This window comes from Apus apus, chromosome 6 (assembly GCF_020740795.1).
Source record: "Apus apus isolate bApuApu2 chromosome 6, bApuApu2.pri.cur, whole genome shotgun sequence".
NCBI lineage: Eukaryota > Metazoa > Chordata > Aves > Apodiformes > Apodidae > Apus > Apus apus.
The window spans coordinates 20,391,605-20,415,397 of record NC_067287.1 but is presented as its reverse complement, the minus strand read 5'-3'; the positions used below and the strand labels follow the sequence as shown (position 1 = coordinate 20,415,397).

At 38.1% G+C, this 23,793-nt stretch overlaps 2 protein-coding genes across 8 annotated transcripts in view; one reads left to right on the top strand and one right to left on the bottom strand.

Annotated features, from left to right (window-relative positions):
• Positions 1–23,793, top strand: part of ABCB11 (ATP binding cassette subfamily B member 11) — a 59,125-nt gene that overhangs the window by 7,911 nt on the left and 27,421 nt on the right. For 4 of the 7 annotated variants that reach the window (XM_051623998.1, XM_051624004.1, XM_051624005.1 and 1 more), the window contains exons 2-8: positions 15,562–15,664; positions 17,776–17,797; positions 19,199–19,246; positions 19,341–19,389; positions 21,294–21,535; positions 22,031–22,118; positions 23,005–23,138. In XM_051623998.1, the coding sequence (XP_051479958.1) occupies positions 15,589–15,664; positions 17,776–17,797; positions 19,199–19,246; positions 19,341–19,389; positions 21,294–21,535; positions 22,031–22,118; positions 23,005–23,138 (659 nt within the window). In that variant the 5' untranslated portion in view covers positions 15,562–15,588. Of the gene's footprint in view, positions 1–8,324; positions 8,423–10,559; positions 10,665–15,561; positions 15,665–17,775; positions 17,798–19,198; positions 19,247–19,340; positions 19,390–21,293; positions 21,536–22,030; positions 22,119–23,004; positions 23,139–23,793 lie in introns of those variants that run through there. The other 3 variants (XM_051624000.1, XM_051623999.1, XM_051624001.1) reach the window with 3 other exon arrangements.
• Positions 484–23,687, bottom strand: DHRS9 (dehydrogenase/reductase 9). The gene is made up of 5 exons (XM_051624023.1): positions 23,642–23,687; positions 4,460–4,803; positions 2,989–3,247; positions 1,791–1,954; positions 484–926 (listed from the first exon to the last, which is right to left on the bottom strand). Exons 2-5 carry the CDS (start codon positions 4,773–4,775, stop codon positions 700–702), a joined length of 966 nt encoding a protein of 321 aa, XP_051479983.1. The 5' UTR covers positions 4,776–4,803; positions 23,642–23,687; the 3' UTR covers positions 484–699.

Here is a 23,793-nt window from a genome sequence, read left to right as displayed (position 1 = left end):
TTCCCTGCATTTCTTATTTAAATAATATACAGCTAGTGTGCCCTGTCCCAAATTCTGTTTGTATTTTAATTTAAGTGTTAACCTTCACAGTGCTAGGGTCTCGCAGCAGCTGACAGTATACTTGTGGTGTGACAGGGACAAAATTAAACCAGCCAAACGGTAATTTCTAAAGATAAAGATCAGAGTAGGTGGTGTCATTTCATACTTACTTTGTTTCCCTAATCACTTTTGACTGAGTAATCTTGGTGGGGGGAAAAACCCCAAAGATTTAGCTTCTAGAAAGGCTCTGTGTGAAACAACACCAGGGCTGACTGCTAACTTCAGAGGACAAAATTCACATCCCTAGGGCCCAATGCTGCCTGTTCTGCTCATAACCTATTTTCCTGGAATATTTTTGTCATATGGATCTTTGTGAAAACTGGAATCTTCACAGGTTCTCAAACTGAGCACCTAAAACATGAAGGAACTGAAAAGTGACAGTCATTTATGAAAGTTTAATAGTTTATTTGTTATTTCTGGTTTACACATTAAAAATGAAATTATGTAACTTTGAAAAATAGTATCAGATATTGGAGAAATAGATATATTTCCTACATTTATAAGAAATGCTTCTGTATTCCATGTATAGTTGGTATCATGCTGATACCAGGACAGGTATTATGGAATCAGCCATGCTCATGATAGGGGATATGTTGGCATTTACTTTGCATGGGAAACTGCAAGCTCTACTCTGTTTCGCAGAAGTAGGAAGTCTTGTACAACTGCTGGCATTCTTGAGAGGGGATTCCAAAGGAACTTAGCATCCTGCCCAACAACGTAATGGGCACGTGGATGGAGGCTTGTTAGAGCATGCTCCATGCACTGAACAACTGGTGAAATGTCCTCATTAAGACAGATCTTGGACAGCTTTTGTTTCTTTGCTGCATCTGTAAAGCTCAAAAAGGAAGAACATTTAGTGACAGCCAAAAAAGGTGACTTTTAACTCTTCCCCCCACACTTATGTGTGATTTCACTAAGGATTTGGTATTTCTTGTTTCTCCCTACACAAGATCTTGTTGCAGTTTCTGAGGACCAAGGAGCTATCCATAATGACCTTGTTATATAGTTGACCCCAAGAACATTCTAGTTACACTTAACTGTGGAACAGTCATGGCAAAACTGGGTTTGTATGGTTTGAGTACAGGCAACCAGCATTGACAGGAGCTCAGAATAAACATAACTATATAAGAGGCAAAGGGAAACAGAAATGCTGTAGTTGTAAATAAGTCTATTTTAGTAAGGAAATTGATTTGTGGAAAGTTGTGAAACAATTGTAAAAAAGAATTTGAGGGACAAGAAAGTCCAAGGATCAAAAATTAAGCAGCCCCTATTCAAGCAGGCTTAGCAAGTGCCTGTCAGACAGGTCTTGAATGGGCTTATCACCAGTGGAGCTAGCAGAAGCAAATGGAATTGATCCTTATTTGATTACTAAATAAATAAACAATAATGACAAGAAACCACATCAAGCACATTGATTACATCATCAGATAAAAGATTTTCTGCTTGGGAATTTGTTCAAAAGCTTCATGCCAATATGAATAATTAATCTTTAACTAAGATTTGAATAAAGCTTCCCAGAACAAGTTTTTTGTGCAGATAGTCATATTGCAATTCAGATACTTTTGAGAAGTTTGACATTACTGTTTTTCCAAAAAGTCTCCACAGTTAGACTATAGAACATTACTTTGCAAAGCTTTCTCAGCGTGAAATGCATTGCTGCTTTTGATATAAATGTCTGGAAGTTGTCGCACCTTTCTGAAAATACTCCTCTCCATATTGCTTTTTAACATCAGAGGGAAGCTTATTCCAAATAACCTCCTTCTCTTTCATGATCTTTGCTGGATTGGTTAATGCTGTTTTGAACAGTCCAGGTTGAATGCAACAAACTTTAACTCCAAAAGCTTTCATGTCTCTCCTGCAAAGACAGCCCAACAATTTAATCACATTAGACATTATTATTAATATTGTGGGGTTTTTTTATTCTATACTAACACTTTTATTTCTGTCTTTACATGGCACACTAGCACACAAATACAGTAAGGTTTGTTTATGGTTCTGAAATTTCAGCTTGTTATCCCTAAATGAAAGAGGGATGAATTATCTTACCCGCTTCATAGAGTGAGAACATGCACGGGCAGTGACTATGCAGTAGCTGGCATAGTGTATTTCACATCCTAGTTCACCCTGCAGTAGCTCATTAGTTATCTGACTTGTCAGTAAGACTGACTGGCTGCCTAAATACAATTATGTACAGCCATTTAAATTATGTATGGCCATTTAACATGTTTTAGGGAATCCTTCTCGATCTCTGGCCTGATGCTCCAGATTGGTACAGTTCCTTCTGGCTCCATTTGTATCAGTGAGTGTCTAATATCTAAAACACAGAAATTGTTCCCTATGTTACAAGAAGCTATGGTGGTCCCCAGGATTAGTTGCTATGATCTCTAGATCACTCTAATGATCGGTATAGTTAAGAGAAAACACTTCAGACAACAAAGCATAGACAAAAGTTACAATCATGCAGTAAGTCATGGTATGTATTTTTTCTGGATGGATGGCTACTTCAAGTTTTTAGGTGCACTTTTCAATTAGGAGAATTAGGTTCATATTGCAAAGACATCTGAGTTCTCTTGAGTGGAGATTCATCTGCAGTAAGGTCTCTGTGCACACTAAGTTAGGCTAGTTGCAAATCCATAGGAATTGTAACTACACTGCGATAATACTTGAAAACAAGCTTTTGTCCCCAGCAGTCTTTGTACCATTTCAGAAATGGCATAATCTGTGTTGAGCAAAATAACTTTTAAGAAGATTTAGTCCAAACTGTCTCACGTTTTTCAATTTTATATCAAATGCCAGGATTGTAAATCAGCTCCTATTCTGCATGTGCCAGTTTTCAGTTAGTATCTGACCTTAGGAAAAAAAGAGTGGTCTTTCCTCATAGTGCTATACCTTAAGCTGTCGTTAAATCCTTCTACTCCAAACTTTGAAGGAAAATAGCCTCCACCACAGAATGCTAGGCAACCTCCAACACTGGATATATTTACTACCCTTCCTTTTGCTTTTTTTACTAAGGGAAGCATATTTATTGTAACATTTATAAGTCCAATTAAATTAACTTCAATTGGTTCTCTGAAGTGCTCAATATCCAACCAGTCTGTAGGAGCTGATGGCCCCATAATCCCAGCATTATTGACAAGTCCCCAGAGACCTGTAGGGAAAAGAAGAAGAAGGAAGTCAGGAAGCAAATTTTAATTTAATGCATCAGATTAATTGAACTGGGTGAGACTTCATAAAAAATCCGTGAAGGTCAAAGAAGGGAATGAAGATTTGGAGGGATTGCTTGAGAGTATCCTGCAGTATTCAGCTTTATTCTCAGTGTTCAGGTTTTATCACCATGCTTTCCATCACCCTTTGTGTAATCTCTCCCCTACCACAGCATTTTGGACAGGGTGTGGTGTTGACTTTTTATGGGAGAAAGGGCAGTAGTGGGAGGGGAAAATACAAAAAAGGAAAAACAGTTCTTTTCTTGTATCAGCTGTTAGTTCTGTGAATTAATACTTTCGCTGGTCTGAGCTAACTAATAGGTTTTCTTGGGGAGAAAATAATTTTTGGCCCAAAATCAAGCACAGTTTCAAATAAATGCAGTTTAGCAATTTATGAACAATTTTATGAAGCTATGAAAGATCAAATGGAGATTGGAATTTAGTGTTAAGTATGGTACTATGGCACACCATAACAGAGCAGATTTAAGACTCAAAGTTAGCAGAATACGGCCCATAGGATCTCAGGCCTTTGTAAACTCTACTGCAATACCATTTCTACTGAAAGCAATTACATCCAGTAATGCCAGCAGCATCCTCTCTTGTGCAATGTGTTGGGTCAGAGATACAGGATTTTTATATTTTTCAGATGGTCTACAAGCAGTATTCTAAAACAGATTAAGATTTATTCAATAGAGTTCAAATGTAATTCTTGCTTTTGGCAGAATGTGTGATTACTTACAAGTAATTTACTATATATATTCAATTTTTAAATTAAGAACTCTTTATGCTTGTTATGCAGCATTTATTTAATTTGTTCCCTAGCTGGGTGACACAGCATGGGAAGTGCTGAGCACTCGTGTTGTAACCCAGATATGCATAGGAGTGCAAACAGTCCTAGTGACTGGATTTCTGTTCTTACAATGATGTATCAATAAGCCTGACTTTTTTGAGCATATTCCCAAATATTTACCTACCACTAACTACATGTATAAAACATCCCTCTAGTAAGAATCTTCTTCCATGTTTTCTGGAAGGTAACAAAACATCCATGCACTTGTCAAATGTCAAAATAAGCTGTGAACATAGCCTGGTATTTTCAGGAAAACTCTATTGCTGCCTTTTTTTTTTTTTTTTTTTAAGACAGATCTGGCACTCACCTTCTGTCTGAACTTTGTCTTTGACCCATGCAGCCACTTTCTTAACACTGGCTGAATCTCTCACATCTAGCAGCACTGTCTGAAGCTGCTTTGAGGTCACAGCTTCTAGCTCTTTGGCTCCTTTTTCAGTCAGACAGCTGGCAAAAACACGGAATCCCTTTTTATCAAAAATCTTTGCTGCCATATTTCCAAATCCTGTGTCACATCCTGTGATGAATATGTATTTTCCGGTGAGATTTGTAACCTTCATCCTGTCTCTCACCCTCCAATGCCACCACAGAGACACAATGCCAAGAAGTAATATGTAGAAAAACATTTTTGCTGAAGTCTTCTGGACAGTTCTCCTGAAATGAACACAAAACAAAACCAAACACCAAAGCTGCTAGTTTTTAAGGGATTTTTACTTGGTTGACTTTTTTCTTTTTTTTCTTGAGTTGGCCAACTGCAACTATTCAGAGAAGCAGGTACAATTCAGAGCAATACTCTCCTTATGCTAAAGCAACAACAAAAAGAGCCTTCCTTTGGCAGAAATGAGAACTGGAGATTCATTATTCTTTGTAACCTTATTACAATGTGTATTAGGTTACTGCTGCTAGGTCAATAATCTTACATTGAATACAAGTGGAAGAAATGTTGACTATGAAAGAGTAGCAAAAATGAAGTATTTGCATGGAAACCAGCAGAAATGACTGAACTTTGTGTCAGTTCATAGAAAATTAAAGAGCAAGATTAGGGCCAGCTGGCAACAAAAGGTCAATCGAGATCAGCAGCACCAAGAACCTTTCTCATTACTGTGGATACCTAAGCAGTGCTAGCCAGGAAAAATTAGTTACTTTATTTTAAAGAAACCTTTGGTTGTCAGTGCTGAACTGTCATGAAAGGGAGTAGCAAGTACTACTGCTTTGCCTCTTAATAAATAAATTCTCTCCTGATCCCTGAGCATGGGAAGGAGGCTGCAGGTTGGAGCTCTTCACCTGTCAGAGTGAAGCTTAGGTAGTGTGACAGCATCAGTGCAGCAAAATATGTTTGGGAAGAACCTGCATATCTGGGATTATGCTCCAATTGACTTAATAGTGAATTTGTAAGTAACTGTTGATGATGGATGGAATTCATCTTAGGGAAAACAGTTCAGTTATATTTCTTCATTAACGCTTATGGCACAGAAAACAGGAGATACTTTATGCAATCAACTAAAAAAATAATTTTAGATAGATATAATGGAGTTCAGATAATTTTAGAGATTGCTTACAGACAATCCATCTATGCAGAGGGCAAGATGCAATGAAGTTGCATGTGCTATGGCCAAATTCTCCTCTGGGAAAACATAATTTCAAAGGAAATTACAAAACCTGCCATGTTTTTAAGCCTCGTAGCAGGAACAGGAATGCTCTTTTTATTTTCTGCACGTAGATCTGCTTGCTGCTCTGACATGGGAGACTCAACAGATGTCCATTTTTATTGCAAGCCCCATGTATGCTCATGGTGCTTTTTTTACATAAATGCCTATGCTGGTGAAATAAGAGCTCCTTGTGCTGGCTGAAGTTACCCAGGGTGTTGCTTAAGTTGCAGTGCAGGGATGCGAGTTTTTGTTGCTTAACTTCCTCTGCAGCATCAGTAGTGAAGAAAGCACGAAGAACTATTAGGTAACTGCTCCCCCTGTGTAGTATTTCATGTTTCCTTTGTCTTGGAAGGAAATTTTTCTGTCAGCATATGTACGCACTCATAGCAGACTCGGTTTAGCGGCTGGCTTTCCTCCTCCTGCAGCCCTTATTACAATTAACCTTCTCTTTATATCATCTCTCTCTCTGCCTGGAGTTGCCACCTTCCTTTGCCTGCAGCTGAAGTTACAGCTGCGAGCCAGGGCCAGGCTTGCTCCCAGGGGCTGTGTTGGAGACTTGCCCCGCTCCCCTCCGCCGTGCGGCGGCGCGGCCTGGGCGGGCCTGGGCGGGCCCCGCTGCGGCCACCGGCGGGGGCAGAGGCGGAGCAGGTTAGAGAAGAGCCCCCTCTAGGGAGGCAGGGGACAGAACTGTTTCATCAGGCCCTATGTCAACTATAAATTAGATATAAGGTACAACTAGTAAATTAACGTAAGCAAAACAGAGTTTTGGACTGATCTGTAATCTGGTCAAGAAATAAAAGGCAAAGCCAGAGGAGCTCGCTTGAGGGAAAACGCCTGGTTTTGCCTGGCAACAGGCATGCGTGGGACTTGGATGACCACGGTTAATTTACTTCTGATCCCTGTGATGTTCAATCAATGGGTCGGCGGGACTTTATATCAAATTAATTAAGTGCTGAAATGACAAGGTTTTCAGTTAGAGTGCTGTGTACAGTCTGTGTTTCCAGCTCCAGCCTGCCAGGGCGACCGACAGGTCCCGTGCCTGCCCACTGCGGCCTGGCTTCTGCCTCTGGTTTTTCATACGGGATAGCAATCAAAAAGGAAAATAATCAAAGGGTTCATCAGGAAAGAAGGTGGTTTTCTCTAGTTTCCAGGAGGGAGAGTGATAAGAGGCCCTCAGAAGCCCCGAAGGCGAAGGTGTTTAAGTGGTGGCACTCCAGAGAGGTGAGGGAAGCGGTGCGGGGGGACTGCCATCTTGTGACGGGAACGGGCGAGTTGCGGAGCTGATTGCCCAGGGGACATTTTGTGAACGTTTTGCAGGGGTGCTCCATAGACACATAGACAAGGGGAATGACATCTGTGTATTATGGCAGGCACTCAGAGTTGTCTTTTTGAAAAATATAAATAAAATTAACACCTTGAGTCACTTAATTTTGATATAAAAGTTATAGTTTGCATTTACAATTTACAGTTTGTTTTTTATGTTTGTATGGTTTGGTTTTTAGAAGTGTTGTCGCTATCTCTGCTAAGCGTTTTTATTTGCATAAGTGTTGAAATGGAGAAAAAATCCTTATCAGCTGCCAGAGTTGTGTAGAATCAAAGGGATAACTTCCTACTTCTGGTATCTGCATCTTTCAGTGTGAAGAAATATAGTTTGGTTGCAAAAAAAGGAAATTTACTTCTTATAAGTAAACAGCTTTTTGCTTGCAACAAAAATTATAAAACCCAGCCATCAAAAGAGGAAGTCTTGCTTTTAGGTGCAAAAAATTGATTTCCATGTAGAACACTTGCTAAAGATCTCTGGAGAGGACAGTAACTTTTTCAAAAGTTGTGCTGCGTTGAAGGAAATAACGTACGCGTTATTTCCTATTACACGTGCACCTCAGGGATTGACATAATTTAGTTTTTAATAGCAATAATTACAAGTCAGTAAACTCAGTGTAAAATTCACTTTGCATTGTACCAAGTGGATACTAAGTCATGTTTGTGTAACTGCTCTGGTGCTAAGAAAGAATGAAGAGGCAGCACCTGGGTACTTGCCCAACTGTGCCCTGACCAGCTGTGTTTATGTGTACTGACCTTTCCTGCACCTTCCCACTCCTCCAGTCTCTGCCCTGATCACATTCCCGCAGAAGACCTTGTTCTCTTCCAGCCCAGTCTTGTAGGTTTTGTCCCCTAGCTATCTTTATAACTGTGACAATTTTTTAAGGTGAATTTCATAAACAGTATTTAACAATGACATTCCAAGAAAAGTTGTGGAAGTCATCTGCCTAAAAATTCAAGCTGCAAACTCTAATCTTACCTTATGTTAGGTGTCCCTTATCTTAAATAATACCAAAAGAGAATTTAAACGTGCTTTTATTTAGAGTTCACTTTCCTTTCAGGCTATTCAGGTGAAAAAATTGTGATAGCATGTGGAGCATAAGAATGAAAAAATATTTTCAAAAACAGGGAGAAATACAGAGGTGAACAAAGTGTGGGTTTGTTTGGTTTTTTTTCTTCTTTTTTTTTTTTTTCTTTTTTTCAAAGGACCAGAGGACAGGAAGATAAAGCATAATGCAGAAACAGAAGTGAAGCATAATATTGAGATCTGCCTTACACTTCTGACACTGTGAGATGCTATCACTGTAAGTGGAACAATTAAGATAGTGAATATAATAAAGTGAAAAATCCAGTATCTGGCTTCTTGGCCCTGGAACCATTTTATGGTAGCTACAGAAAGAAATTCGGCTATGAATGGTTAAGAAATAAATTAATGAAGCATAGGAGCTATCTGTGCAGTGCCTTCTGTCAGGCAAGAGAGTCCAGACAGCTGTACTTGCATACAGACTTTAGCAAAAAACACAGAAACAAGCTGCTCATCTGGAGTCGCAACCTGCAGTGACAGACTGTGTCAGTTCATCTGGTGGAAAACTGTGGCCACCTACTCCTCCATAACTGTGTGCACTCAGTGTGAAATTTCTGGCTATCATTAGGAAGCTTTGGCAGCATATTTTGATTGCTGTTTTCAGTACTAGGAATAAACATCAATAGGTTATAGACTACAGTTTACAGCTGAGGAGGCCTGTGCCAAAAGAGCATCTGGGATTTCATTTCTTACTGAGAAATTATCTGTATGGGAATAACTAAGATTCTTTTTTATTCACTTACGCTTATGAACTTGTTGGAAAAAATCCAGAGAAAAGAGGATAAATTCATTTAGAGTGGTAATATGCTGGAATAAACAGCTACTTAGATTAAGGGAAGAAGCAGTTATGTCACTGCATTTGGCTAAATGAATTGTGACATTTTCTTTCACTGCAAAGAGATATTAAAATGACACGAGCTGTAAGCAAATACTTTGTTTCAACTAAGGCCACAATTGAGAGGAATTATCCTGACAGTATTGTTCATCTTTCATGAACTAAATAGTATCTATAACCTACTAAAATTCAGAGATGTTGCCTGTGTCCCTTATAAGAATTCAGGAATGAGAGCATCTGTCCTCAGTCTCCTCGATTTACTGAAGTGCTGCTCTCAATTGTTTAATTCAATGGCTCATTTTTCCACTACCTGCTGTAAAAGGGGAAGATGCCTTGGAGTGGGGCCAAAACTGAGTGCTATACTTTCTCCACTTCTCTCTACAGACAGATAATTTGTCAGTATAGATTAATTTTTTTGGTGCATGTCGTAAAGTCACATCAAAATTTCTTAATCTTCCGAACTTTTTGTAAGGCTGAGTTGAGAGAAAGAGATTTAGATGGGAACAGAGCCCTTCAAAAAGGTTGGAGTACTCTGCAGTCTCAGGTCAAATTAATCTCTGCCTTAATCTGCTTCAATAACAGTGGGAAACAGGCTCTCTGCAGACATTTTGAATGCTTAGATGGGCAAAGGCTTTAAGTGAAAAGGCTGAAGTAATTTGTGTAAAGCTAAAACAATATTTTATATAGTTACATATATATATACTTTATATATTTTATATAGTTTATGTATATTAACTTTTGTGCATGAGGCTTTTTAATGAAAAATTTGACAGCACAGAAGACTTGAAAAGAGCTGACAGTCACTACCATAAAGCTGTTGTTTTTCTGTCCTGTCCTATCACCAGGGCTCTCTAGTGAGAACTGATTGTAGAGGGGAACTAAACAATGGTTGCCATTTCCTTCTAAACTCTGTGGTGAAATTGGCTGAGGTCATAGCATTGTCCTCACCAATGCCCTGCATTGACAAATCAATGGAGGGCTCATCTCCAACAAGAATTTACTACTACTCAGGACCTTCCAGATTTTAAAATCTTAATTTAAAGAAAGAATGGTAAAATATGAGGAGTCTTGGGGAGAGGAACAAGCTATGGGTTAGAAAACCAATCTTTTCTGCAAGGTTTTAATCTGAATTTAGCTTAATCTCTTAACCAATTTTCATATAATTATTCATATTATATTTTCACATTATTCAGCTGATGTTGCTTTTTACTGCACAGGCGGTAGTGTACACTGAATTATTGTATGGCTAATAAAATAAGTCTCTACTAATGCTGATAAAATAATGCTATAATAATCTTGTCCTGTACACTCATGGTGAGCTGCTTTTTTTTCCCAGATAAGTCTTGTCTCCTCGTGTATGTATAATTGCTTTCCAAGTGACCTGACTATGTTGTGAGATTACATTAGTCAAATTAAAACTCTCCATCAGATGTCAATGAACTGTAACCATTGTGGCCATGCGGTTATTGACCCAGGTGCAGATAGCCAATGCCCAATGTAAAGATTCAATTCTGACAAATAGGTTAGAATAATGAAAAAGTGATGGGAAGTGGCTGGGTACTTCACTGACTGATTGAACTGGATCCTGGCAGTTTGTTCTCTGATACATGATTTTTCACAGCCAAGGGTGAGTAAAAAATCTCTCTTGTTTAATGTTTCAGAGTAAACTGATGAAACTTCCTGAATTGAGAGTTACCTGTATTTTTCCTTCAGAACAATTTAAAGTAAATGCTAACTTCTCTTTGCACAGTTAGGTTTTTTGTTTGTTTGTTGGTGTTTTGTGGTCTTTTGTTTGTTTGCTTGTTTTATTGAATGGGACTGTTTGAAGAACAAGAAATTCAAGTTCTATTTTGAAGCAAAATGTCTTTCTGCCTGCATGTTATCTTCAATATCTGAGGAACCTAGTTTTAAAGGAAAGTGGAGGTTAGTGCTTTCAGACATTGCCCCCAATTTATGTTAAATAAAGATGGGATTTGAAAAAGATTTCAGAGAACTTTGGATCAGGTCCTAATCATTCTACAGGATATATTCCTTTGTTACCATTTTCCAAGAATTACTTGTTTAAATCTGGATTATGAGTTCCTTAAAGATTTTTGTTTATAAAAATTCCAGCAGCCGTACGTTAACTGGTGAGAGTAAAAGCCTGTTTCACTTGAATGCTGTTTCTGAGGTATTCTCTGCTCCTAGTTTTAATTTTACACATAGGGGGCTAGGTAGGATGATCTAATGCCTTCTATTACCTCTGTTTTCTATTACCTAGATAATTTTTAATGCAGACATTAGCAACAGTATTTTTCAAGGTGTTGTAAGTGAATTGCAGTTGAACTTTTCAGACCCTGAGGAAGGTTATTTTAATATTCTAATACAGCATGCTAATCTGCTATACTAATTTGTTTAGGTCAGCTAATGAGTGATGCCTGCTGAACAGGATATATGTGGATAGTATTTGATGTTGTTGAGCTTTAGAAAATACAGGAAAAACATGTTTCTTTAAAAAAATGCAGGACAGTCACAATTTTGTTGCAGAAATTCTGTAATTCCAGAAAGTTTAGCTCTAGCCAGTGTTTTTAACTAGAATCCTTATTCAAGTCTATCAGTCATTGGTTTGTGTTTGTTTTTTCCCCCCTACTTTTCTATTATTTAAAACTGCTTGAGCATGCAGGTTTTAAAAAATCAGTTGCAAAGTACATTTCATAGTGTTAAAACACAGTGTCAGGACAAGTACCGAAATGAGACTTCCCAGCATGATTTATGATTTATACTTCCGTATTGTTGGAAAGTATTGTAAAGCTCTGAGAATGCGTGTGTAAATACCACCATTAAAGTTAGATAGTGGAACAGGTAGGAACATGGCTTTTGTACTCCAGCAGAACATATTTTCATAATCCAGGTGACCTTTCCAATTGTACTAACTTCAGTGTAAAATGAGCAGTTTGCCTATTACCTCAGCTTGCTTTATACAGTTCCATTATTTGTGTGCTAAACAGTACAAAGGAATCAGTACTAGATCTAGAAGCAAATGATGGCTTCGTATTTAAAGCCAAATTGCTGGTAAGATTGCCAATTGTGGTAACTATCTTTTGCAGAAGAAAACATGAGCATTTGGTTGAGTTGGTATATTTTGGGTATTATTTGAGCAAAAAAATGGAAAAGCTTTAACAAAGATACAAATGTTGTGATTTGATAATTTTTCTCATGCTTATAGTTTTTTTAGAAATTTATTAATCTGTGGGGGTTTATGTCCTTCCAGTAAACATGCTTAAGGTAAAAAAACCTGGCCACCCTTAGTCCAATTGTGTATTTAAGTTGTGATGTCCTTATACTTGTGGTTCTGTGAAGGCTCCCCTGGTTCCCCCAGTCTGTGCTACCACTGTCAAACTTCTTTGTAAACAGAGCAGAAATCCTGTGGATGTCCAGCTCCAACCTCAATTGAATTGACATTAAAAAAAAAAAAAAAAAAAGTCTTGAGAATGAGATTACAGACAAAACTGCCAAAAATTAGCTTGCTGGGAAACTTTTCTTTTTTAAAGAAACTTATGGAACTTCAGGATTATTTGAACAGTTTTTGGAGATCTTCTGTTTGAGACTTATTTCAATCAATCAGACACAGCAAAAGGCAGGAGGGAGGGTGAATAATATCTCTGTGCTTTCTTTGAAGAAGTGAAGGATTATTTTTTTTCCATTTGGGGGAAATTTTTATGCTCATCGTCAGTGAAAACATAATTTCAAGGGACTTAAAGCTGCCAGGAATATATGCTTGTTCTTTTTGTGACACTACAGTTATTTCAATATAAACTGAATAATGTCATCTGGAAACTAAGCCCTTGTTAAATCCTCTCCCAAATGTTTGATGCAAATCCAGCTTAAATGAAATGTAATGATTTGTCAGTAGGTCTCATGTGAAACAGTGATAGGTATATGAAGTTTCACTTTCTGCTCAGAAGCAGGTGTTACATGCTTTCTCTGTTATATAAAAGAGCAGAAAGAGAACTTTAAAATGTGCACATGATAGAGACTTTTAACTTGTTCTGCCCATTTGTCATCTGTTTCAGAGAATGAAAAAATTATTATTAAGCTTGTAATTTTTTTAACTATGTGTGGGTGTTGCAGAATGGCTTGAGCAGCAGGGCCATGGGCCCCTGCTATCTCCTCGAGAGGCCTTGAGAGTGTGGCACAAACAGCAGCGGTACAAGCAATCTCTTTTTTTAGCCTAACACAAGTATAAACAATCTCTGTTAGCTTAAACTAACTCAAGGACAAGGTAGAGAAGTAGAATGATAGAAAACAAGGAAGAACCCTGGAACTCAGATGTGTGTTATTATCCAGTAAAATCACTGCAAGTAGTTGCCGTCCAGTGAAATCACTACAAGTAGTTACTATCCAATGAATTCACTATGCGTGGTTACTATCCAATGAATTCACTACATGTAGGTTTGGAAAAGGGTATAAAAGTAACACTGTGTATTCAATAAATCGAAGCTTGCTTTATCAATCACATTGATTCTGGACTGCTTGCTTCCCTCGCCGCCGGCATGTGGGGATGAATTAAAAGCTCTTGTGATTTTATATTGTGACTAGTCCTGGCCAAGCATTTTGCTATTGCAGAGGTGATTTGGCTTTATATATTTACTTAAGGAGAGAATTTGGGTAAAAATTTAGAGGGTCACAGAATATGAGTGGGTCAGAATTTATTGACCAGCAGATGGATAAATTGTCTCTGATAATCAGAAGCTTTTAAGCAAGAAAAACTACATTCATACAGTAGCAATCAGTGAACCAATGCCCAAAGGAATAGATGTACTGAATGAGAGGTCTGTCTTGCTTCTGGTATAACCCAGTAATGTTGATAATGACGTGGATTACACAATCGAGAATAAATTTGATCGTGACACAAAGAGAGGACAAACTGCAGATATGCTGAAGAACAGGAGTAGAAGTCAAAATCCTCTTAACTGGGTTGCATAAACAGGAATATTTATTTGTAAAATATGAAATAATCCTTCTCCTTTGTTGACTGTTGGTAAGACTGGTGCTGTAGAGCTGTTAGGCACTGATCACTTCAAAAGATGTCCTAGAATCTGGAGGAGACCAGTGGAAATTATCAGAGGTATAGGAAATGTGTTCTACTAAGGAAAATTGAATTAGTTGCTTCCTTCATGTGAGGATGTGATGGAAAGAGGAGGAGGAAGATGTCTTAGTATTATACAAATAAATATGGCCTACTTACAAAGTGAAAAGGAATTACGATGTTCCATATCCTTCGTGGATTGCACAAGAAAGAAGGAGTTTAAATTATGACATATAAAGTTCAGATGAGATATTAGATATTTTAGCAATAAGGCTAGTGAAGCACTGAATACGTGGGGAGTTATTCAGGCTTTTCTGACATCAGTTGAAATGATACAAGAATAACTAAACTTTGCCTTGGACGCTTAGAATGAATCAAGAGACTTTGGTCTTTCCAGCCTGACTTATTGATGATTCAGTGACAATCTGTGGAAACGTGTAATTTACACAGAAGACTTAATGTGTTTTTCAGGTTGTGTAGGATGTTAAACCTTTATCTGAATGCGTGGTATTATGCTTCAAATGAAAGGTGGTTAGAGGTTTATACTGAAGTATAAACATACAAATGTTTGTGTTTAATGTCTGGAATGAGGTACTGTAACTATTCTTTGGGGTACATTGTATTAAACAAAGGTGCAGATGAGATAACTTTGGTTATGAAAGGACATGTTTTGGGAAGGGCTTCTGCAGCATTTTTCCCCAGATGCCATCTTGGATGCCAGGCTTGCCCAGTCAATACTAGCACTACCAGTGGATTTTGCCTCACAAAAGTGCTGCTTTAACAAAAAATGTTAAATTTGTCTCCTTATTTCTTCTCATGTATGGCATCTGCTTAGCATGTCAGTGTGACTTCGGAACAAAGCTGTCCAGAGGAGCATGTTTGCCAGATAACTTGTCCCAGCTGAGAGCTGTGGGAGTGCAGATGGTGTTGGTGATGCTGCAGATGCTGATGTGGCCCTGGGGTCCCCCTCCTGCCATCCCTCTTGTACCCAGTTTGTCCCCTTGTCATGGTCCTACTGACTGCTGCCAGCTGGGATGAGATAAGGCAGGGGCAGGTCTCCTGCTTAATGCTCCCTCATAACTAAGGCAGGATCTGTCATATTAATATCTCAGTCTATAACCTATGGATATCACCTGCACAAAAGAGGCAGTGGATTTTAATACAACTATTGATGGGAACAAGGCTGATTGCGGTGGGCTGTAAAGCCCTGTGATGCAGCCCTGGCTCGAGACAGGAGGCACTGAAGCCTCTCAGAGGCCTCTCAGCTTCTCTGAGCTTTTTTTTTCTTCTCTGTAGTTATGCCGTGTGTGGGACATCTATTCTGTTGTAACTTATGCTGTAATCTGATAATGAGGGCAAAACTGAGGCAAGCAGGAGTTTAATGTTTGTGAACATACGACAAGATTACAAACATAGGCTGATACTCTTCTCCCCCTCCCCCCCATCTTCTTTTCAGGACTTCTGATTTAAGTAACTAATCATCATGTCTGATCCTGTTGTTCTGCGTAGCATGAAGAAATTGGGAGAGGACAACTATGCTTTTGACTTGGATGGAAAATGTAAGAATGTTCTTCAGTCAGCTTCTTATTTTATATAGCATGTAAAATAGGTGGTGGGTGACCTAAGAGGAACAAATAGTCTACAGAATACAAAGCAGATGGTCTGTGGAATAAATGTAGAGTTACGTGGTACCTGCTGTTATGGGTATGCTGCCTGCAAAACAACTTTTCTATAAAACCTACATATAACAATCCTTAATCATGGACAATCTTCACCTGCTTCATCACAAAAATAGGAGTTCTCAGGTCAGCTCTGAAAAAACACAGTTTGAGGAGGAGACATGCTTTCATATCTTAGGTTCTCTTTTTTTCCTTTTAATTCATCAGATGTATTGTTAGAACAATCAATCTGGATGCTGATAACAACTATGCTGTTTTATTTAATTTGGAATACTTTATGACAGATTGCCTTCAGAAAACTGGAGACTCATGTTGAAAGCCAATATTCTCCCTTGGAACTATTTTTCATCAATAAAAAGAAATCACTGCAAACCATACTAGACTGAGTTACAGTGAATTTATTTTCCCCTGCCTAGGCAACAGGGCAGGTTTTAGGCAGTCCAGCTTTGGACTCTTTGTTCCATGGTAACTTTTTGTTGAAACTTGTGGCATGCAATAAAATTGTTCACGTAATCATGTATATAATGAAATTTCAGATGCCCGTCAAGCTTTTTCAAAACCTTATAACTGATTTTTAGTAAGAGAGCCCTCTACAAGCCTCTCGCCTTGCCCTGTAATAGCACACTGTCCCAGTTATAACTTGATCTGTGAGGTCTGTTGTTTTAAAACTTAGTAGTTGCTAATTTATGCTAAGTCTGTATTAAAAGAGTCTCTGCTTTTTACTGTCGCTGAATAACAGAACAGAATTTATTCAGATAAACTCATTGTTATTCCAACAGACTCACTGTTAGCTAAAGCCACATAAAGTTCTCTTATTAACCCCAAAAAGGACATGTAATCACCTATTCCCTCAGTGTCAAACTCAGACCAATTCCATCTAACATTATTACCTTGGGAAATGCTAAACCCTGGAGACAGTGGGAAAGCTTTCTTCCATTGGGTAGAAAAAAGCAAAATTAGTGGTTGCAGTGATTTCTTTGCACCTTCTGAGAACTGTGATGCAAAGTTGCTGTGTGGGACAGGGCTGTGCATGCTCAGTATTGTCTCTCTGGATGTGAAGACCAGAAGGCACTGCTTGAAAAGCATACCATAGTTCTGAACCTGATACTGAATGGCCAGCTGCACTGTAAACAAGCAAGGTGCCTTTGCCCAGTGCCCTTGAATTAGCCAAACTTTGCTGTATACATAAAACTAGCTCTTTATTCATTGTCATCTCAAAGTGATGTACAGTAAATATTTTCTACATCAGCCCTTAAAATGGCACTTCTTTGGGGACCCTGAAAAACGAGCTGTGCTTTAGGTATGATGTCTTTAACAACATCTCTTGAAAGGGAGCTAAATCCAGACCTGTTCTGGGGACTAAAGGAGTTGTCCTACAGCATAACTGTATCTCATAGTATAATTTAATTTCTGTAAGATATGGTTCCTTAGAGAGTATCCCAAGAATAGACATAAGTGCGTCAACTTCATGTTATACTACAGGGGCACAGCTCCCTCTCTTCCACAGGATTTGCAGTCTCTTCATTGTTGGAAGACAACAGTGAAGACCTACCACTCCATGGACTGCCAGAAGAGTAATATACCATGATGAGATAGCATCCAAGAGAACTAGCTGAAAACTAGCAAACTGTTTGCAAAGAAAAATAGTTAATATTTGGCAATTGTCCTGAATAATGTATTATTCAGTATGTATGTATTCATGTATGTAATGTATTCAGTATGTTATTTAGTGAAAGTCATTTGGTCACATGGGGGACTGAAAACTTGAGACTACTTCTTCAAAAGATAGCAGGCATAAATTGCTATGAGTTTACCAAGGAATTTTTGGATCCACGTCAGTTCTTGTCCCTGGCTAGATGTATCAATGGGAATAAGTTGTTTGTAACTCAGGAATGTTTAGGTCCCATGTGGCTTATGTTTTGCACGTCTACAGAAGATTATGTATCTAACAATAATTATTAACTAGCCTGTGCTTTTATTTTCCCTAACAGATAACAGCTTCAAGAAAACAGAGTAAGTCATGTACTCAAATGGAACAATCAGTATTTCTACGAATACTCAAATAAGTTAACGTCATCAGATCAAATGGATGCATTTATAGAATATTTGGTATTTAATTAAAAGCTGTTTTCTAGGAGTTTAACTGCTTTATTGGATGCAACTGACACAGGTAGACCAAAACAGTAGTAAAAACCTTTAAAAATATGGAGTAACTGCAGCAAAATATGGTCTGTCTTCTGAAATTTTTTTCAATATTCAAATTTACATTGCTTCAGTTCTTCAGTTCAGAAATGAGTTTTTCAGGAATTTTAATCAATCTTGATTAATTTCTTTTAAAGCTTAACTGTGAGACTTTAAAGTCAAAGGGATTATTAGCTCACATCATTTGAGCTCAGATATTAAGATTTAAACATAGAATTTTAGATTGTTAAAAGCTGAAATTACTTGGAGACCTTGACTTTCAACTTGTCTCAGATTTGAATGGAGTTAAGAGCCTCTCTCTTTGTAGATCTTGAGACAATTGTGTAGCAGACCAGACATCCTAATAGATGCTGTAGCTTTTGCCAGCTCTTTCTGGCACAGTGTACACAGTCTGAGAACCACTCCTAGAATGAGGAAGCAAGAGCAACTCTTCATTTTTTTCTTTGTCAGGTTGCCCACCTCATAGGGCACCGGCCCAGAATTCGAGGTCTATTAATGGTCCTTGTATATATCTTGAACCCAAGTTCTGTTGAATTTATCATGTAACACGCATATGAAGCTTCCTTTAGGCTTTCTAGGATCTGGCTTCTGAATATTGTTCTTGACAAATATAGCTTGAATTAATTAGTTTCATTAAAAAAAGAAAACCAAATTCAAAATCCTTACTCATTCATTACTGAATGTACACAGCTGATGATTACTTGCTATAGTATGCATCACATCCATAATGGTGCAACTAGTCCTTTAGATTTAACTGATCATACTGAATAGCAACACATAATGTGAGCCCTGAAAAAAACCCTGTATGGTAGCATGGAAGACTCTACTACCACTGTGGACATACGAATATACAGGTAATGTAAGAGGGAAGGGGAACAGGACCTTTGTCTGTCTTAAAGAGTGGACTAGAAAACAATTTGGATGGTAGGTTTTTCTCTAACTGACCTCCAAGAATGCACAGTCCACATTATAGCAACACTGTTTTGAGGAGCTGCTTACGAAACAAAGCACAGACCTTCAGATCATTTTAAACAAACCTCTGTTCGACTCTGTCTAAAATTTAAACAAACCATCAAATCGCTGTTTCTTTCTAAAAGAAACAGCTTGTCTCTTAAAACTCTGGGCAAAACATATAAAATAAAATGTGATTTCAGAGAAGTAATCATGAGAATAAAATAATTAATGTAAAATCTTTATCTTCTTTTTTTTTAGGAATTTCTATACAAATGAAGAACCTTCTATAGAGAAGAAAAGTAAAAAGTGAGTTAAGTTCAATCTTGTTTGCTATCTTTGCATATAGAATAAAATATGTACTAAAATACGGTTTATAATTTTATATTTTATGTTCTTGAAGGTCATCGGAAAAGAAAGAAAACAGTATTCGTGTTGGCTTCTTTCAGCTGGTAATGAAAGCAATGGCTATAAATATTTGATATGCACTGTCATATAATAAGTGACATGACATAAGATGAATAAGTGACAATAATCTATATACTTGTTTGGGGGAATAGCTGCAACTAAGCCAAACTTCTAGGGATTAAACAATTTGGCGTGAATTTTGTCATTAGAGTCAGTGGGAAATGAATAGAACCCTTTGTCATTTTGTCAGCTTGGTATCAGTTATGGATATTTGTGTCATCATTGTCTATTAAAGACATTATATTGAACCTGCAAGTAGATAAGGGGAAAAGAGTTAAGATGAACAGCAGGGATCTAGGTGACCTTGGTTCATTCTTATTTCTGCCAAAAATTTGCTGTGTGGCAGATAATTTAGCTCCTTTGAAATTGTTCCATGGGTATTAGAATATTTGGTAACTATAGAAACTTGGGAATGCACACTACTGTAAGGTATGTCTAGCCTTTGATGAGTCTTGAAATCCCATACGGTGCATCTAAATTTTTAAATTAATGTGGTAGAGAGATGTCCAACCCAGCAGTACTGGGATAGTGCAGTTACATCCATATGCCTTGTACTCTACCTCGCTAAGTATCTCAGTTCCTAATTGGGTGGAGAGAACTTCTGTCCACACAGAGGGCTATGTCTGTCAAGTAGAGAGGTCTGAGTTCTGTAGCCTGTTTTGCACAAATGTTTAGCTCCTAAAGTGCAGCTGATAGATACAGTATGTTTGCATAAGATGTGCTGAGAGATTAGGTATCACATGTTTGCCTTTTCTGTGTGCATGGGTTTTTGTGGTTTTTTTTTAACTCAAGGGAATTCTTATGCTCCTTATGAGCAAGGTTTGCAAACAGTGGTAGTATTTTTCTTTTGATTTTTTTTGTAAAAAGACCTTTTCTTTATTTCTCTTTCATGTTAACTGGCTTGGTTTTCCCTTTGTCTTCTCTCTGCCCTAATGTTCCTTTTCTGTGTGTGGTCCAGATTCACACCCTTTCTCCTTTTAGACACATTATAGCACCTACAGAACCTGGACAGGTTCTTCAGCAGGCTGTGACTCCTCTTAACACTCCTATTTCCAAATATGTAGCATTTTATACTAATTTTGTATAGTTCATATATGAATAATACATATAATTTGCTATGCATTAATATTTAATTATTAATATTTATTTGAATTTATTAATAAGTTGTATAGTTTATATATTTATGCATTACTTCAACCTGAGAATCAGACTTCACACAATCATGACAAAGGTAATTTAAGTCACTTCTTGGCTGAGTTCCCAGCTGCATGTGTGAATGCACTGGGGCCATGGCAAATGTTTGGTAATAGGAGCTGGCTCAATCCTTTTTTTACTAGTTGTACTATGTAATATTTCTATACATTTCTGCAAGATTAAGAGCCAGTGCACAATTGCCTGGCTCAGCCAACATGTTTTAGAATATGAATCATGAGAACTTGCTTGGAGTTGTTTAGTTGGCTTTCTACAACAGCACGCCAGGCTCTTGAGAAACTGGCTTACTCTGTTCAGAGGCCCTGAATCCATCTCCCTCTGTTCCCACAGGAAATTTGCAAAACAGACTATATATAAGAATTATAATTACTTCTTAATATTTTACTTTGTTTCTGGAATGATGATAATGTGGAATTATATTAAGCTATTAATGTTAATAATAATAGGGTCAGATTCTGCTGTCAAGTAAAAGGGAGCTCATAATTTATCAGGCTGTAATCACAGGTGCAAAAAGATTAGATTGGAGAGGGAAATTTGTCTTCTTTCTCTATTAAAGATTTGTCTGAAATTTCAAGATAATTATTTTCTATGATCCACCTGATTAATGATTTATCAGTATACAACCAGCATGAAGACTGCCTCTCAGCAGAGACCATCTTTTTCCCTGTCTTTTTAGTTTCGTTTTTCTTCATCTACGGAAATTTTAATGATGGTTTTTGGTAGTTTCTGTGCTATTGCTCATGGAGCAGCCCAGCCAGGTGTGTTGCTTGTGTTTGGTGCAATGGCAGACACGTTTATTGAATATGACATTGAAATGCAAGAGCTTAAAGACCCTGGCAAGATATGTGAAAATAACACCATAGTGTGGATTAATGGTACTATTCATCACAATGAAAAGAACGCCACAATACGATGTGGGTAAGTAGAAGATGTATTTGTTTATTTTCCTGTTATTATGGTTTGTTAGAGAATGTATTGCTAGTGGAAGTCCACCTCAGGCTTTAAACCTTGTGTTTTCTATCCATAAGGCAAAAAATTGGGCATGGTTCTTGTTAATGAGAACTTGCTGGATAGCTGTCCCCTGAGTCACCCTGTCACCATTCGTGTTTTGGAGCTTGCTTTCCTGTGAGGTTTCCCAAGAAACTGCAGGGCTGCTCCAGGACAACTGGGCGTTCCTGCCAGCACCCTTCCCCTGAGCAACAGATGGAGCAAGGAAACCAGCCTCTGGGATCCACAGCCCGAGTACTGGGAAACAGTGTTAGAAAAATATCCTGACTTGCCAGCGGATGTGACTCTAACTTGAAGAAACACGAGATGAGAAATCTGTGAAAAACTTAAAACAGTATTGCTAATTTTTCTTTTTTCTTCTCCTGCCCACCCCCCCCCCCCCCCCCCCCCCCCCGTATTTTTCAGGCTGCTGGACATTGAACAAGAAATGACCAAGTTTGCAGGTTACTATGCAGGAATTGGTTGTGCTGTACTTGTGTTAGGATACCTCCAAGTCAGTATTTTGTTCCCTGTTTTGATTTCAAAGTTTAAATCACTAAATAATTAAGTTTATATTAATTATGTTCCCTTCACCTGCTTAGTCAGCTGCCCATTTGAGAAAAGCAGATGCTTTCAGTTCTCATTCTATTGGATGAAATAGGTCAAATTTGGCAATCTGAGACCTCCTGGAATTTGTGCATGCATACCTTTATACAGGGATACATTTGATCCAGTAAGATGAATGCGTGCTTCTCCTTTCACAACATACAAAATACTTTCTCAAGTGTGGTTACTATGGAATCCACATGCCCTCCCCAAAAAACTGTTGAGCACTGTTTGTATTATAGGCATATTACAGACTAATACTAGTGTAAAACTAGTGTTGGAGAAGAACCACACCCTACATATTCCATAATAATAAAGTCCTTATGACTTGAGAGGAGCCACAAGCCTGGATGATTCCTGCATAATCTGCTAAATGGTCCACTGATTTTGAAGCTTTTTATAATAACAAAAATAACTTGTCATTCTCCTTCCTGAAAGCTATCCCAGGGTTTTGCTGAGGTAGGATGGCTGCCATCCCTCTAGTACTTACAGCTGTAGATGGAAAAAGTTTTTGTCTGTCTGACATTCATGTGACAGCACTTGTCAGAAATCTCAGCCTACCAGAACTGAGACAAAGGTTGATCCAGAGGCCTTATAAAATTGCTGGATTATTAAAAGATCAAAGACTTAAAACAACTATCATGTCCATGTACCTAGAATATATTTTACCTGAATAGTAATTTTATCAATAGCCAAATTACTCTTTCCCATTTTAGCCAAATTGCTTTTTCCCATTTGTGGGGAGTAGAAAGACTTTTTACTGCGATTCATGAGCCACATTATGCTTTTCCCAGATCTGCCTTTGGGTTATGGCTGCAGCTCGTCAGATACAGAAAATCAGGAAAGCTTATTTCAGGAAAGTAATGCGAATGGATATAGGCTGGTTTGACTGTACATCTGTAGGAGAACTGAACACTCGCATTTCTGAGTAAGTAACCTAGAACAAACATATGCTACAGAGAACATTTTGCACTTCCATCCAAACACAGCAGGGTGCAAATAGCTAGGCATTTGACAAACACCTTTTAACATAAAATACAGCTATGTTCCCAGGAGCCGGTCCCCCTCCCACCTTTGATCCAAGTGCCGTAACTGTTAAACCCAAATTATTTCCCTTTTGTGCCTTGTCTGTCAGTAAATGTGAGGTTTTTCCTGGTTGGTTTTGGAGTGGGGGTATTTTTTTGGAGTTAGGTTTGGGGTTTTTTGGTTGGCTTGTTCTATCCTTCCCTTCTCCTATGCCCAGTCCTTTCAGAGTAATCTATAATTTGGCTGCCACTGCACACTCCTCTGAAGCTGAATATCTGCGTTGTAACCTCCTCTCACTTCCCAGAAATAAAAACTACATTAGGGAAATACTTCGCTTTTGCTGGCTTTTAAAAGAGAAGAGTGAGCCTTGCTTAATCTTCTGCTAAAGAAGGTACAAGCACCTACCTTTAAAAAGGGAACCAAGGTAGACGGAGAAACCTTCTTATCCTGACTGAACATTTAGCCCAGAGAAAAGCGGAGTTAAAAGCTTGCTCCCTAGTGGTTCCTGTTTACAGGCTGAAGGCATCTGCGAGGTGAATGTGCCGACTCTAGATGGC

Coding starts and splice junctions, on each gene's coding strand:
- DHRS9 (XM_051624023.1), bottom strand. CDS start 4,775: ATGTTTTTCTACATATTACTTCTTGGCATTGTGTCTCTGTGGTGGCAT. Junction 3,248..4,459: donor AGACAAAGTTCAGACAGAAG/GTGAGTGCCAGA, acceptor TTTTCCCTACAG/GTCTCTGGGGACTTGTCAAT. Junction 927..1,790: donor AGAGGAGTATTTTCAGAAAG/GTGCGACAACTT, acceptor TGAGCTTTACAG/ATGCAGCAAAGAAACAAAAG.